The following is a 14,901-nucleotide window of genomic DNA, read 5'->3' as shown; positions in this document are numbered from 1 at the left end:
GAAAGCAACATTGACCTTGGTCCTAATTTGGTATTGGCAAATTTAACTTTCTAACAACTTAAGGTAGCCTTCACGTGCTCACATTAACTCTCAATTAGTCTTGTATTCTTTAAACAACAAAACCATTTCGGTTAACTCTCTCTCTCAGCACTTGCCAATCCATGTCGTTATTTATAAGCAGCTTCTCGCAGCACTCTTGTTTCTCCCCCGAAACAACCATGAGAAAAAGACGAAAAAGACTCCAATAAGACCCACACCGCCCGTCTCTGCATCTGAGAACAAAATCGCCTTTCAGATTCACACAACACACACACACACAATGATTTGCTACGTTGGAAAAGCAACTAAGATCTTCATCTTCATTGTCACCCTTCTCGTTGTTATTGGCCTCGTCTTAGGACTTGGGATCCTCCACCGCCACCACCACAACGCCGCCACCAAATGCTCCGATGATGATTCCTCATGCTCTCCTCCTTCAGGTTTTCCACCTCCCAATTTCAACATTCCCAACCCTCCTTCCCCCATTTATGGCGGCAATCCCGTTACTCCTCCTTCTCCTCCAGCTTCCACCGCCGCCCCCATCACCGCCACATCGCCGCCGCCGCCTTCACCCGTTAACGCAAATCCAACCCCTCCTCCTCCACCTCCTGATTCGAACTCATCTCCTCCGCCGCCTCCGGCTCCGGCGGCGACCACCCCCCCAAATCCTCCAAGTGTAGCAGCACCACCCACGGGTACACCTACACCAGGAGGTTCCACTCTAGTAGCTCCTGGTCCCGTACATGCATTTTCGCGACACAGGAATTAGGATCGGCTAAGTGATACTGATTAGTAATTAAGAGGTCTCTAGAACATTTCTCATGGAATTTTTTTTTAATTTATTTTCTTCTATTTTTGGGTTCAATTCCGGATCGTTGTATAGAAGACAATGTACGTGGAAGCAACGGTGGATCTGAGTCTTCATATTTTTTTTTTCCTGTTACAATTATTTTCACATTTAGTTAATCTTTTTCCCCCTTTTCAATGATGGCTGGTTGTTGAGAGTTGAGAAATGAGGCCGTGAGATAAGGAAGACGAGCATCTCTGTAAAGCTTGTTTAGTAGTGAATTTACGGTGCCGCCCCTGCCGTATACTTTGATTTCCACTTCATGACACTGCTGTTTAACTTTCCTATGCATTGTTATCTGAGTTTCCACCTTTTACTATGTATGTCTATCAATGATCACAAACGACCCTTTACATTATATTAGAGTAAATTCTTTTGTTGTCTTTGGACTCTTGCAACATCATAATTCGTAAGGTTCAACTGCTCAAGCACTTATCCTACCTTTTTTTCCCTTCGTCTGTTAGCCAACCCATCGGATTCCAAATTTAGATATTGTCAAAATAATTATCTCAAACATTTGAAGTTTAAATTCATAAGAGTGATATAATCTATCTCCGATTTTCTCTTTTTGGTCGACTCAAGTTGATACTTCAAAATAGTTAAATAATAATTTAGATAAATTATTTAAAAAAAATTAATTATTAATTTTACATAAAATTAATTATACCTGAGTTTTTATTATTTTAAATATTTTAGTCATAAAATTTCTTATATAATATTACAAAATTAATTATTTTAAAAATTTAGGTTAAAAAAACATAAATAAATAATTATATTTCTACCGTATATACAAATAAGATGTCAATTACTCAATTATGTTTAATTCGTGATTACTAGTGTTACAGTTCTCACCCACCTCCTTAGGCCGAAATCGATGCAATAATAATTTCGTTTCGTCCTCGCTGGACGCTGACTGATTCTTCTCAGGCCCAGGAGCGAGTGAACACTCACCGTAAGGCCCGGATCATGATTCATGGGCCCCCATTTCAGTACAAGGTTGAAATTTGTAGTACACTTCACTTATGTCTTATTGTCCATCTATGAGAAATTATTTTTCGGACGGGGAGAAATCATTATGCTTAATATCCACAAACTCATTAGTTTGGGCGACAATTTGAACTGTAACCCAATAGATAGTAGCCCTAATTATCATTCATTGGTCCATCAGGATTACTAACCCATTGGCCTTTTTCCCTTTAGTTGCATTTTCGTTAGATGCGATTCTGTACTTAAGTAATAGTGGAAATGATCCTCTTAATTTTTTCTTTCTATGTTATAAAAGTATAATCTCCAACTATACTCTTTTTAATTAGCAAAAAAATGTGAGAGAAAATATTAAATGATATAAATTCACATTTGATAATATCAATGAAAAGAAAAAATTAAGAGGATCAATTCTTGATTATAATTGAATTAACATTCATTTATTATATATATTATTATGTACTTATGTTAGGTGAATATCAAAATCAAAATCAGTCGTTAAAAGATTAAAATATAAAATACATATTAACCTTGATTAAGTGCATGTTTGGGCGCTATTATTTTGTTAAAAAAAGATCTTTTTTTATTTTTTAACGTGTTTGGCAAATTTCTAGTAGTAAAAGTAAAAGTACTAGTAAAATCAAAAAAAGATCTTTTTTGAGAAGCTGTAATTTACATCTTTTTTAAAAAGATCTTTTTTCCTTAAAAAAAAGATGTTTTTCATGTAATAAATAAACAAAAAAGTACTTTTATATTGTTATACCCAAACATAATTGATAGATAAAAAGACCTTTTTACATGAGATATCCAAACATAAAATTACTTTTACTTCTCTATAAGATCTTTTAAAAAAAGATAACTCGAAAAAAGATATTTTTCTAGAAACTCACCCAAACAAGCCCTAACAGTACAACGGTTTTGAGCCAATAAAATAATAAATGTGCAAAGATTATGAGAAAAAAAGAAATTTAAAAAATAAATATTTTCTAATTATTTTTTAAAAAATATTAATTTCCTTTTTTTTATTCTAATAAAGAACACAGACCACAATTCTTTTTTTTTTTTAATTTCTTTCTTGACGAGACCTGTAAAATAATGAGTTATATGTGGCGGTGTGGGGACTTTTCCCCGAAATAGAAATAGGTAGCAAAATGTAGGAAAGGTGTGATGAGAAAAAGAGTGATCTTAGGCTCTTAGCCTTTGAAAGGCTGCGTAATATTGCAGCGGTAACTGTTTGAATTTCATGGGTGAGTAGGAATGTTGGATAATAAAGTGCGTCACAATATTCTGAGATGTATTGTTATTGTTGTCGATGGACATCAAGTACTACGTCATGTTATGGCATGAAAGAAGCCATCCAAAGAAGCCTAGTTGGATTTTATTATGCGCAAATATAACAGGACTTAAGAATATTAGTTTAGTGGACTACTCTGCATAAATGAACTAATCACTATTAATCTATTCTCAATTTGTCATCACTATACTAATCGTTATGATTAGGATGTCAATTTCAATAACGTAATTCTAGAAACAACCACAGTAGCTAGCTGCCCCACCCAATGACCCAGTCCTCATAATTGGTCCTCCTGCTTAAAAGTGGTAATTCCATTTCATTTCCCAGGAAAGGCATCAAAGAAGGAATATGTTCACTCTCTTTTAAGTCATGATTTTGAGCCTTAGAGTTTTACTTATAAGGTAATTTTGATGCTTAAAAAGAAACTATATTTCTTATAAAATGTTTAATGCTGAGAGATTCCGTTGAGTTGGCTCTGGAGTCTGAACACTGTTTCAACGTAATGCAAATGCATTGGCTATCACTGTGCATGACACACACACACTCACTCTTTGTTGTGCTGCTGCTTCCGTCACAGCCTCTCACAGCCACAATGACTTTCCTTTTTTTTTTTAATTACTCTCTATTTCTATAGAACAAGCAAGTAAACCAAATCCAAAGCAACAAAAACAAAATGAAAAACATATATACAGAGTAACATATTCCTTTCATACTTGGTTTCAGTTCACACACAAACACTTGTTGTTTCTTCTCACTCCCTCTCACTATGGACATAGATTCTTCAGGAGGCACATCCAATTGGCTCTACGATTATGGCTTTGATAACATCTCTGTGGCTGACTTCATGGCTCCAGACTCTGCTGCTTTCACCTGGCTGCCTCAACCTCAGCCTCACACCAATTTCAAGCCTCCTTCTTCCAATATCAGGTGGGTGTTTTTGGGTTTTGTTTTGTTCTTCAACTTTCTCTTTTGTTTTAAGTTTCAACCCAAGTTTAAAAGCAGGGAATTCTATGGATTTTTTCCCGGATCATCACATAACTGCTTCATGATTGCAGCTTGGAAATGGAATACTCAGTGGATTCAATTGTGCTGGAAGGTGGCCCTTCAAAACGGTAATATCTCTTTTCTTCTAAAATCCTTCCTTCTAAACAGTTTAGCAACTATTATTCATAATTTGGCATTTTCATCATGTAATGATAACATCAAATATTTAGAAATTTTGTATAATATGCAGCTTGGCCCTGGTCTCTGATTTGTTTTTATCAGTTGTGAGGGGAAACTGTAATGACTTGCATATTAGGCAATGTGGTTTATGAATAGTATAAGACATATTTGATCATATAAACTGAATTTTGAAAAAATCTATCATTAGTAGGATGAGGAAGGATTTGAAATTTTCTAAGGAATCAAGCAAAGAAGACTATGTTAGTTGTGACATGGAAATGCCATGCATGCTCCTACATACTTGATTCTGCATTGAGCCTAGATATCATGTTTAATATTGATAGTAATAGCTAATGGAAAAATCTAACATTGTTAGGCAAAAAAAACTGTTTCTGAAATCATTCATGAGTCAATTAAGATCCGGAATTAAGTATTAATTGCTCTCTTATGATTCACTTGTGTTCACCTCTGTAATTTTGCAACTGTTACTTCAGGTTGAGGACTGAATCATGTGCATCTGGAACCAAGGCATGTCGAGAGAAATTGCGAAGGGACAAACTGAATGAGAGGCATGCTATTATTTTAAATTTGTGTGATTGAGTATAGTCTTCTCTGAATCTCATGTCCTCAAAATTTGGCATGGTTTTAAGGTTTCTGGAACTGAGTTCCATCTTGGAGCCTGGTAGCATGCAGCCCAAAACCGACAAGGTTGCCATATTAAGTGATGCCGTCCGAGTCGTAAACCAATTAAGAGATGAAGCAGAGAAGCTGAAGGAAATGAATGATGAAATGCTTGAAAAAATTAAAGAGCTCAAGGTGGGTGATTTTCTGTTTGTAATGGTTACTTTCAAGTAACATGTTCTTCTTCATAAGATTAGACTATAGTTGTTACTTTTTAAGTGCTCTTAGAGTATGACTTGTTTGAAGAACCTCTAAGAATTTCTTGATGAAAAACCAGAAAAAGGGTTGGATATGACTGAACCATTATAGCTGTTGACTTAGTAGTAAGAACTTAATAGAATCATTGCAGGCTGAGAAGAATGAGCTTCGGGATGAGAAAAATAGGCTCAAGGTAGAGAAAGAGAAGTTGGAGCAGCAGTTCAAGATGACAAATGTTCAGCCAAGCTTCCTCCATCATGCTCCGGCGGCCACGAAAGCGCACGGTGCTAGCCAAAAGCTGATACCCTTCATAGGTTACCCTGGCATAGCCATGTGGCAGTTTATGCCCCCAGCTGCAGTTGATACATCAAAGGATCATCTCCTTCGTCCACCAGTGGCATAATAGAGTGGTTAGAGCATCCACTTCATTGTTTTGTGTTTGTTAAAACATATATCAATGTCTAAGTTGTGTGGATTGTGAACTGTGTGTGTGTGCTTACTAATGATGTAAGCCTAAAAGTGTGTTGTGAAGCATTTCAATAAGGTGAACTTGTCTTGTATTACTTTTGAATTTGTGATGCTATCATAATTAAATGGTTTTCTGTTGTGTATTACTGATGGATGCATTATGGATTATGAATTAGTCTTTATGAAATTTCAACCACAGCAAATCACCAATACAACAAAGAAAAAACACCAAACACAATAGTTTAACATAGAACAAACAATGGTGGAGAGTAAACATTTCTCATCCTTAAAAGGCCACAATCATTGTTAAATAGCTTAGCACTGCCGCTTGCATGACTTTGCTGGCTGATGATGAATCTGGCTGGTCTACCGAATGGTTTTCGAGAGGTGAGGCAGCAGAACCAGTAAATTCAGTGGAAGGAACCATTGGTGAGAGTGTAGGAGTTTCAAGAGGTGTATCCAACAATGGAGATGATGCCAATGGAACACCATAACTTGGTGATTCAGCTGATGGTGAAGGGGTTAGTGTTAGTCCCTCTGGACCTGGAGAGGGAATGATGGGAATTTCTTGTGGTGAAGGAGATTCTACTGGTGATGATGAAGCAGTGGCTAGAGTAGTGTCTATTTCAACCTTCATTCCTGTGCTGCAATGTCCAATTGTTCCACAAATGTAGTACTTTTTTCCTGGTGAAGTAAGAGGAATGGTTGTCTTGCCATCATTGTAGGTCTGAATTGGTTTTGTTAATTGGCAAGAGTCATAATCTGCCTTAGTAACTTCAATCACATTATGATTTGGTGGATACTGAAAAACTGCACAACAAAAATATATGAAAGACAGTTGTTAAGTAGAATTTATATTAAAGTTGTAGTTTGTTGATGAATGCATTGCAAGAGACTTACTGAGATTGTCTCCAACTGAAAACTTCTGAGATAATGCCCATGATTGAAGGTCTGAGCTTGTATCCCACCCTCCATCTGGTCCTCCAACAATGTGATCTGTAGCCATGACCAATTTGATAAGTACAGTCACCAAAGTTACTCTGACTATGATTTCAAGTACACCCATATTTGATAATGTCAGAGGAAGAGTCACAGGATGTATTAAGGTTTGATGAAACCTGATTAGAGATATTTGATTGATAGATGGCTTTAAGTATATACAAGTCTATATATATATAGGGAACCATAGAGGAACTTGGAGGAGTCGCTTTAGAATGATGTATAATTTTGGTTCAATCATGCAATAGCTGGAGTTGGTAACTATCTTATAATTATTTGCTTCAAGTCTGAAGGAGAATTAACAGGTGATAGTTGTTGATGACTTGTTACATTAACAACAATTTATGTTTGGCTTTTTTCCTAGATGCATAATTTTAAAAATGAATTTTTCTCTGTTCCACTATATTAGAATTTTGTGATTTAGTTTACTTGCAACCACATCAATTGGCCATTGATTTTCACTAGGAATCTTTCTCGGGTCTAATAGCCAATCAAAATATGGCAGCACAATTCAAGTGGAAATAAAATATTAATAATTTCTGTGGTTTGTGGAGCAAATGTGAGAGGGGTTCCTATCCTATCTCCCTAGTGTTGCAGGCACCTAATCCAAGTATGTAACCAACCCAAGGTGCCAGAATATTAAACTTTTATCAGTTAGGAATCTAAGAAAAGTAGTAAAGAAGTTGCAATTAGTATTTACTACTAGTGTTTAATTACCAACATTGATAGTCTTACATTCGTTACATGTTTGGCTGGGTGCATACTCGCTAAATTCTTTGTAGTTAAAATATTATATTACCAACCGTTTTGAGTTGGAGAAATTTAAGAACAACAATGTAATAACTTTAAATCTTTAATCTTTCTAACAAACAAACAATCAAGCATTAAATTATATTAGTTTAATTTAGTGAAGACAGACATGCATTGATTTAAGAATAAATGACTATTTGTATCTATGAAAGACGAATACGCTGACATTTGTATTCATACTAGATCGAAACTGAATTTATACTCACGCTAAATGCCCTCCATGGGACAAAAGTGGCCTGCCTTAAATCTGCACTTAGTTCGTGGTTATCCGACCCTACGTGACACTCCAACCCTCCAAAGTCCTATCTACGTGAAAGTGAATGTTGTTTTTCACTAAGCGTTTGGAAAAAAGAAGTACACTTTGTGGGAGAATCTGTTATGCCTTAGCAGAGGTTCATTGTCGCCGTCGCTCCATTCCCAAATGGGAGAAGACGACCGGAACTCTCCCAATTGATCACCACGAAGACGTAATAAAGAATCGTGCATAGAATAGCGAGCAGAACCTCATACCAGGCTTTTCATCGTCAACAGCGAAGATGTCACTCCATTTAATTCGTGAAGAACAGAGGTATGTCGTTGCCACTAATGATTAATTTTATATGTCGTTGCCACTAGTTAGGCAGATTCTGTTACTTTATCAAATCCTGTGATTAATTTTATGTGATTGAGAATTGATAGAATAGTTAGTTGCAAGTTTGTGTTAGCTGCAGTTACAGACAATAATTTTTTCTTTTATTGTATTGTTTAATTTTATTTTCAGAAATGGCCACCATCCATATAACTCTGTAAATTAATCATAGAGGACGGTTTGAGAGAGGGCCATGTGAAAAGTTTAGTTACATTGGTGGAGAAGTAACAAAGATTGAGAGGGTTAACGTTGATACCCTCAATGATTTTTTCATATCTGATTTGCTAAGGACATTGGATATATGTCTATTGCTGATTTTTACTGACTAGAACCTGGGAATGAGCTTGATAATGGGTTGAGGTTACTAAGGATTGATATGGACATAGTTAAAATGTATGAGCCAGCCATGAAGAATGGTAACAAAATTAATGTCTATATAGAGCATCTGGTGGATCATCCTGTGCTAGTTGAGTAGAAAGATATGACTCCATCAAAGATGAGAATAAAGAGCTGTGCTAAAAGGGGTTTCAACTCCAAAGAAGAGTCTAAAAAGAAGATTGATAGTAGTGGAAGATGATGAAGATGCTGAAATAGTAGGTCATGTCCAAGTTGTGAAGGAACCCCAAAAAAAGGTGAGGTCCAGCCCAGGAAAGAGGCCCAGCAAGAAAAGAACCCAGTTAATGTTGAGGCCCAAAATGAGGACAGTATCACAGTTCCTCAACAGACAGAAAATCCAGCACCTTCATAATCCCAATAAGCAAGACAGATTTTTCAGCCTCCTCCAACACCCGTCCTACCAGATAAGCCACTATTAACTCAGTCTCAACCTTCCTAGCCACCTATTGAGCATGACCAGCAACCATCCCATACTGATGGTTCAGACCCAGTCTCGCCTTCTGAAGCCAATATCTCTGAACCTCTTGCACCTGAACAACTAACTCAATACATCCCATAGTCGTATAGAAATTCACTTTCACAATCGATCCCTGAGTCAGTCTCACCCTCTGACTCCAATAGGACTCCCCAAAATAATAAAACTGATCCTTCAGATGAGGTTGAGGGACGGCCAAAGAGAAACAAGAGAAGATCAACAAAGAGATCTCCCTCTACAGGACAATCCTTCATCCCAAACCCTGATTCGGGCAAACCTCCAACCTTCTATGTCTCGGTTGATGGAGAGGATTTTTCTGATGAAAATGTTGAGTATCATTGCTATGAGTTAGAGGACTTGCATAGCATAGCAAGTGATGAAGATTCTGATGAGACTCCAGTTATTTCTCAGAGTAATGCCGATGCCCCTGTTAGCCAGATGCGGTTGGAACAGAGTATGGAGTTTGAAACTCTCAACTAGATTAAGAAGGCAGTCCAAAAGTTTAATATCAACATTGAAAGAAGCATATTCTTTGCACGTTGTGACTCCACAAGATCTAAGGCTATATGCTACGATGAGGACTGTCCTTGGTCAATATACTATAACAAGAGAACATTTCCAGAAAGTTATTAAATAAAGACTTTTGTAAACGAATACACCTACAGTAGAGACAATCATTGTAAGTCAGCAGACAAAAAATGGGTGTTAGATGAGCTAGAGGAGAGGATAAGAGTTCAGACAAACTTGACAGTGAGAGAGGCTGACCAAATCTTCAGATCTGGGTATGATATACTAATCAACGAGAGAAAATTTTACAGACCTATGAAGTCAGAAGAAGGCATGCATGTCTATGTCAATGTATTAGAAATTAAAAAAATAGAACAATACAAGAAACATATCATGTCATGCCAATATCAAAAAAAACATTCACTCTCTCGTGATAAACAAAGATCCCGAATTATACAAATCTTATATTTTCATCACCAAATACAACTCACACAATAAACAAAACACTACCTCCAACGCAATAGTTGAAAGCAACACTCTAATTTCTCTAATTTCACCCTTAATTTCAATCCTAAATTTGTCTATCTTCTTAGCCAACATTGAGGATGCTTGCTAATTTTTTCTAACTTTAATGACAGTCAATCCATCATCACGCCTTGCATAAGAATACTTCGAATTTCTTTTGGCTAAACATCTTGCTGGTCCCTCCCATCCTTCTTCGATTTCATCCACCCAAATAAAGTATTTGCAGTCTCTTGTCTAAAAAAATAAAAAAAATGCACCCAAATGACAACTAAAATCCAAAAATAAATTTCTCACCTCAACAACAATGGCGCCTAGCCCTTACCGTTCATAGAGGATATCTGATGAACTATCTATTAGGGTTTGTTATCGTGCCAGACTCTATCAACGCAACCTCCCTCCCACAGAAGCATCTGTCGTCGAGCTTCTTCTCCTTCATCTTCTTCGAACTTGAAGAACTGCTGCGACTTTCATTATTTGCAGCAGAGTTAAATCTGCGCAAAGACATTCTAGGGATTACGAGATAATTCTTTCTGACCGTGGGTGTACTTGACACTATATGAAATTCAACAAGATTCGATTTTTGGGGTATGGTTCGAATTGGGGAAGATAACTTGCTAGAGTTTCGATTTGATGCATAGAACCCTATCCACTTTCATATACCAACGTTCACTTCCACGTAGATAGGGTTTTGGAGGGTTGGAGTGCCACTTAGGGTCAGATAACCACGAACCAAATGCAGATCTAAGGCAGGACATTTTTGTCACATGGAAGGCATCTAGCGTAGATACAAGTTCAGTTTTGATTTAGTATAGATACAAATGTCAGCATATTCATCTTTCAGAGGCACAAATGGTCATTTATTCTTGATTTAAATAGATAATCGAATGAGAGGATAATAGAGAGAAATAGATAATTACTTTTTACAATTGTTCTCCACATACAAGTCATTTACACATACAAATTCATACAAGTCATTTACATTCACGCGCTCAGCATGTTCTCCTCCTCCTCCTCCTCCTCCTCCTCATCCTTCTCCTTTTCATTATTTTTCTCTTTCGTTATTGTTGTCACCTTCTCCTTTTTTTGTTGGGCTTTTTTCTCCTTCTTCCTTTTCCTCCTTTTCCTCCATCATCTTCATCATCATGATCATCATCGTTATAGCATCGTCGTCTTCTTCTTATATATATCGTCATTATCGTTATTGTCATTATTTTTATCGTTATCGTAGAAATTTTGCCATATTAATGACATTGCCTGCTCCAAAATTATTACCATAAAATTTTTGCTATAGAATTTTTTCAATTTGTGTAGTTGCAGCAAATTTCGAGATAAATTTAAGATATTTAAGTGTATTATTTAAGAATTTTCAGTGGATTTGTATTGATAAATTTTACATAATTCAAAGCTCTTTCTCTTCTTCCTCCTCATCTTTTTGCTACTTCTTCTTCTTTTTTTATCATCATCACCATTTTTTCTTCTTTTTTAAATTCATCTTTTCTTTCTTATTTTACTTTCTCAAATTTCTTCTTATTTTACTCTTTCTTAACAAGAATAAAAACAAAAAAATCAAACAAAGAAGAAGAAGAAACACATAATGCTGCAAAATTACTTGGAAGATGATGAACTTGCATTCATTCAACTAAAAGAAAAAAAGAAATAAGAAAAAAAAAGAAGAAGAAAAAATGCAGCATTAGAGAAAATATTTTTTTGTAGTTGCAGCAAATTTCGGGATAAAACTAAGACATTTAGGTGTATTGTTTAAGAATTTTTGGTGAATTTGTACTAATAAATTTTGTATAATTCAAAACATTTATTTTTTTTTCTCCTCCTCATCTTCTACTACTTCTTATTCATCTTTTTATTCTTATTTTACCTTCTAAAAAAAATACATAGTATTACAAAAAGAGGAGGAGAAAAAAATTGCAGCAACAACAGCAACAATAAAAAAAACGACGAATATCATGAAACACGCGAAGAAGAAGAAGGAACGCAAAGAAAAAAGAGGAGAAACACAAAGAAGAAGGAGAAAAAATAGGAGGAGGAGGAGGAATGTATTAGGAATAATAGTATGACCACAATTCAACCAATCATATGTTAAATAATTTGTTATTGTTATTATATTAAAATGTTAATATAATAATATCCTTGATTAAATTTAGAGATTTATCATTGTGATAGTGATCATAATATTGAGAAATAATTTTTTTATAATTTAATCTAAATTATTTTTGGTTATAGAATTATTAAAAAGGACATTATAATCCAGAAAGATCAAGATATATATATATATATATGTGTGTGTGTGTGGTGTATATAGAGATATGACCATTGAATTGGCTCATTTTGAAAATTCCTAATGGTTATAATTACCACATATTTGTCAATAGGATATTCTCAAAATGAACATGGTAATAAAGTTTTCTTTGACATGCGACGGTCATATTAATTAACAATGTATTTATTATACTTTGATTTCGGACACCTAATACCCTAGGATCGTAGTTGAATGAATATTGGGTATGATTTAAATACTTGTAGACTTAATGATTAGTTAATAAGGAATCCGTCAACTCTCGGTAAAGAGTTTGAACTCTATGATTAATGATTGAGATGAATAAAATCTTGGCCAAAGAGATTGAATGAATGAAGAAATGAGTTTCTTAAGTCATTCACAATTCATTATAATAATGGTAACAAGTTAAAGTTTGACAATTAAACCATACTTTAAGGGTTAACCAAGAGCTAAAAAGATAGAAGGAATTATACTTTGTTCTTATCAGGTTCTTAGTAAAAATATATATTATTATTACTTCATACTATCAGGTCGTTGAGAAGTGTTGCTAGACGCTAACCTTGATTAGTAAATTTAGTATGACTAATTTACTACCCGCTTAGTATTGAACCTATAGGATCACACACTAACGAGTGCTCTAATCTTTGCTATAGAATTATTTAATTATTATTTTAATTTGATCAAATAAATAATTATATTAATTAAAATAGAATATTATTATATTCTTTGCTAGCACCAAGAATATAATAATAATATGATAATTGAGAATAATTAGTTATTCTATTTCTAAACTTAGAATTCTAAATTTGGACGAGATCCTAATTGATTCTGTTTTAAATGGAGTTATCATATGTTTCATAAATTTGAAAGATTATTCAAGTTTGAAATAATAAGATATGATTTGAATTTGAATTGAGATTCAAATTTAAAATCAATAACAAATCTCATACTATATATATGTATGCCTAGAGTAGAGGAAAGAGATGAGAATAAAGCACAAGAGTTTTATTCCTTTACTTCTAGACGCATAAACATATGTGAGTCTAATTCTTGGAGAAAAATTTTATGGCGTGCAAAAAAGTTACAAGAGATTTCTCAATTTAGATCAGATATCCATTAGTCAAGGAATTGACAGTAAATGTTGGTCTCGGTGTGGATACGCATAGAATTTTCGTATAATCGAAAAATAAAGATTTTACTAAAGCGTCTAAAGGTATTTAGATCTAATCTATATTATTTGTAAAATAAAATTTAAGCACAAAATAGATTTTTAGAATTACTTTCTTTTCTTTCATTACGTATTATGAACACATGGTAATCCTTTAAAATGCGGGATATAAACGTTAGAGAAAAAACGTCGTGATTTCACACGCATTTTAATGTTTTATAAAAATGAGTTTTATTAGGTTAGAATTAATTTGTATAAATTTGTGTACCCAAAAAATTTGTATGTGTAGCACCTCTCGAATTTATACTTAAAAAGTTTTATATTGATGTATGTTTAACATAATGTCAGATAGTTCGAATAATTATTTTCTCCTACATATAATATAAAGAGTGACACTAAAGAAGAATATTTGATGTTTAATTCTCTAAATTAGTTGTGATTAGTATTTTTGTCTGTAATAATATTATAAAATTATATATTTTAAAGTAAATTATATCTCAAAATTTAATCTTTGTTATGCTTTTAAAAATAAGAATAACTAAATCTTTTATAAAAAATGTTAAAAATTTTATCAAATGACAAAAAAATATGAGATTCGTGTTTTTCTTTAACACCTCTTACATGATAAATAATTTATGAATTAGTGTTTTTTTTAGAAGTGCATCTCGGATAAACGCTTTCCTGTTAAGACAACCACAAAAAAAAATGTTATAGAAAATGACGACATACGAAAAAATAGTTTAAAATGACATTTTGGTAATAAGTTTTAGAAATGATGACTTACTGATTAAAAAGCTAACAAAAATAGAATGAACAAAAAATTGAGAATTAATTTTTTAATTTTAGAACAAAAAAATTTATTTCAATTGCAACAAAAATAAGTACTATGCAATATATTTTGATTAATTATTAATAATATATTATATATTTTAGTTTTAATTGTAATAATAAAATATTATGTGATATATTTTATTTGTTAAATTAGTAATTAGTGATAATATATAAGAGAGACAAAAATAGGTAGAAGATAGAGGAAGATAAAAAAAGGAAGAAGGGAAAGGAGAGATTTCTTTGATTTTGAAAGAAAAAAAATTTCAATTTGATTTCAATTAAACTAATATTATATATATTTTGGTTATGAAATTAGAATATATAATTGATATGATAAATTAATAATAATAATATATCAGAAAGATATAGTGAATAAAGGAAAAAGAAAAATAAAAAAATGAAAAAGATTCTTAATTTTAAAGATTTTTTTTATTTTAATTAAAAAATATCATATGATATACTTTAGTAATAAATTTTAAAAATTTTGGCACATATTGGTTAAAAGACCAAAACAAATAAAGTGATTAGAGGAAGGAAAGTGAACTCCTTAGTTTTGGAAAAAAATTATATTATTTTAATTACAATGAGATATAA

General features: G+C 33.5%; 3 protein-coding genes across 3 annotated transcripts; 2 read left to right on the top strand and 1 right to left on the bottom strand.

Annotated features, from left to right (window-relative positions):
- Window positions 1-38: 38 nt before the first annotated feature.
- LOC127744077 (sulfated surface glycoprotein 185-like) lies at window positions 39-1,268 on the top strand. Its single transcript, XM_052256347.1, has one exon. The coding sequence runs from the start codon at window positions 320-322 to the stop codon at window positions 806-808; it is 489 nt and encodes a 162-aa protein (XP_052112307.1). The 5' UTR covers window positions 39-319; the 3' UTR covers window positions 809-1,268.
- Window positions 1,269-3,637: 2,369 nt separating this feature from the next.
- On the top strand, window positions 3,638-5,821 carry LOC127744075 (transcription factor bHLH115-like). Its single transcript, XM_052256345.1, has 5 exons — window positions 3,638-4,091; window positions 4,220-4,276; window positions 4,823-4,897; window positions 4,979-5,144; window positions 5,359-5,821. The coding sequence occupies exons 1-5, from the start codon at window positions 3,931-3,933 to the stop codon at window positions 5,608-5,610; spliced, it is 711 nt and encodes a 236-aa protein (XP_052112305.1). The 5' UTR covers window positions 3,638-3,930; the 3' UTR covers window positions 5,611-5,821.
- A 12-nt stretch (window positions 5,822-5,833) lies between these two features.
- On the bottom strand, window positions 5,834-6,826 carry LOC127744076 (uclacyanin 1-like). The gene is made up of 2 exons (XM_052256346.1): window positions 6,576-6,826; window positions 5,834-6,485 (listed from the first exon to the last, which is right to left on the bottom strand). Exons 1-2 carry the CDS (start codon window positions 6,739-6,741, stop codon window positions 5,962-5,964), a joined length of 690 nt encoding a protein of 229 aa, XP_052112306.1. The 5' UTR covers window positions 6,742-6,826; the 3' UTR covers window positions 5,834-5,961.
- Between the last annotated feature and the right edge of the window lie 8,075 nt (window positions 6,827-14,901).

The sequence above is a fragment of the Arachis duranensis genome, unplaced genomic scaffold (assembly GCF_000817695.3).
Source record: "Arachis duranensis cultivar V14167 unplaced genomic scaffold, aradu.V14167.gnm2.J7QH unplaced_Scaffold_232525, whole genome shotgun sequence".
Classification (NCBI taxonomy): Eukaryota; Viridiplantae; Streptophyta; class Magnoliopsida; order Fabales; family Fabaceae; genus Arachis; species Arachis duranensis.
The sequence above is the reverse complement of the archived record's forward strand: the minus strand, read 5'-3'. Positions and strand labels throughout refer to the sequence as shown.

What these genes read in the sequence shown, in the direction of transcription:
- LOC127744077 (XM_052256347.1), top strand. Translation starts at nt 320, where the DNA reads ATGATTTGCTACGTTGGAAAAGCAACTAAGATCTTCATCTTCATTGTC.
- LOC127744075 (XM_052256345.1), top strand. Translation starts at nt 3,931, where the DNA reads ATGGACATAGATTCTTCAGGAGGCACATCCAATTGGCTCTACGATTAT. An exon ending in GAAGGTGGCCCTTCAAAACG is followed by an intron (nt 4,277 to 4,822) that starts GTAATATCTCTT and finishes CTGTTACTTCAG; the next exon opens with GTTGAGGACTGAATCATGTG. An exon ending in AGGGACAAACTGAATGAGAG is followed by an intron (nt 4,898 to 4,978) that starts GCATGCTATTAT and finishes CATGGTTTTAAG; the next exon opens with GTTTCTGGAACTGAGTTCCA.
- LOC127744076 (XM_052256346.1), bottom strand. Translation starts at nt 6,741, where the DNA reads ATGGGTGTACTTGAAATCATAGTCAGAGTAACTTTGGTGACTGTACTT. An exon ending in TTCAGTTGGAGACAATCTCA is followed by an intron (nt 6,486 to 6,575) that starts GTAAGTCTCTTG and finishes TTTGTTGTGCAG; the next exon opens with TTTTTCAGTATCCACCAAAT.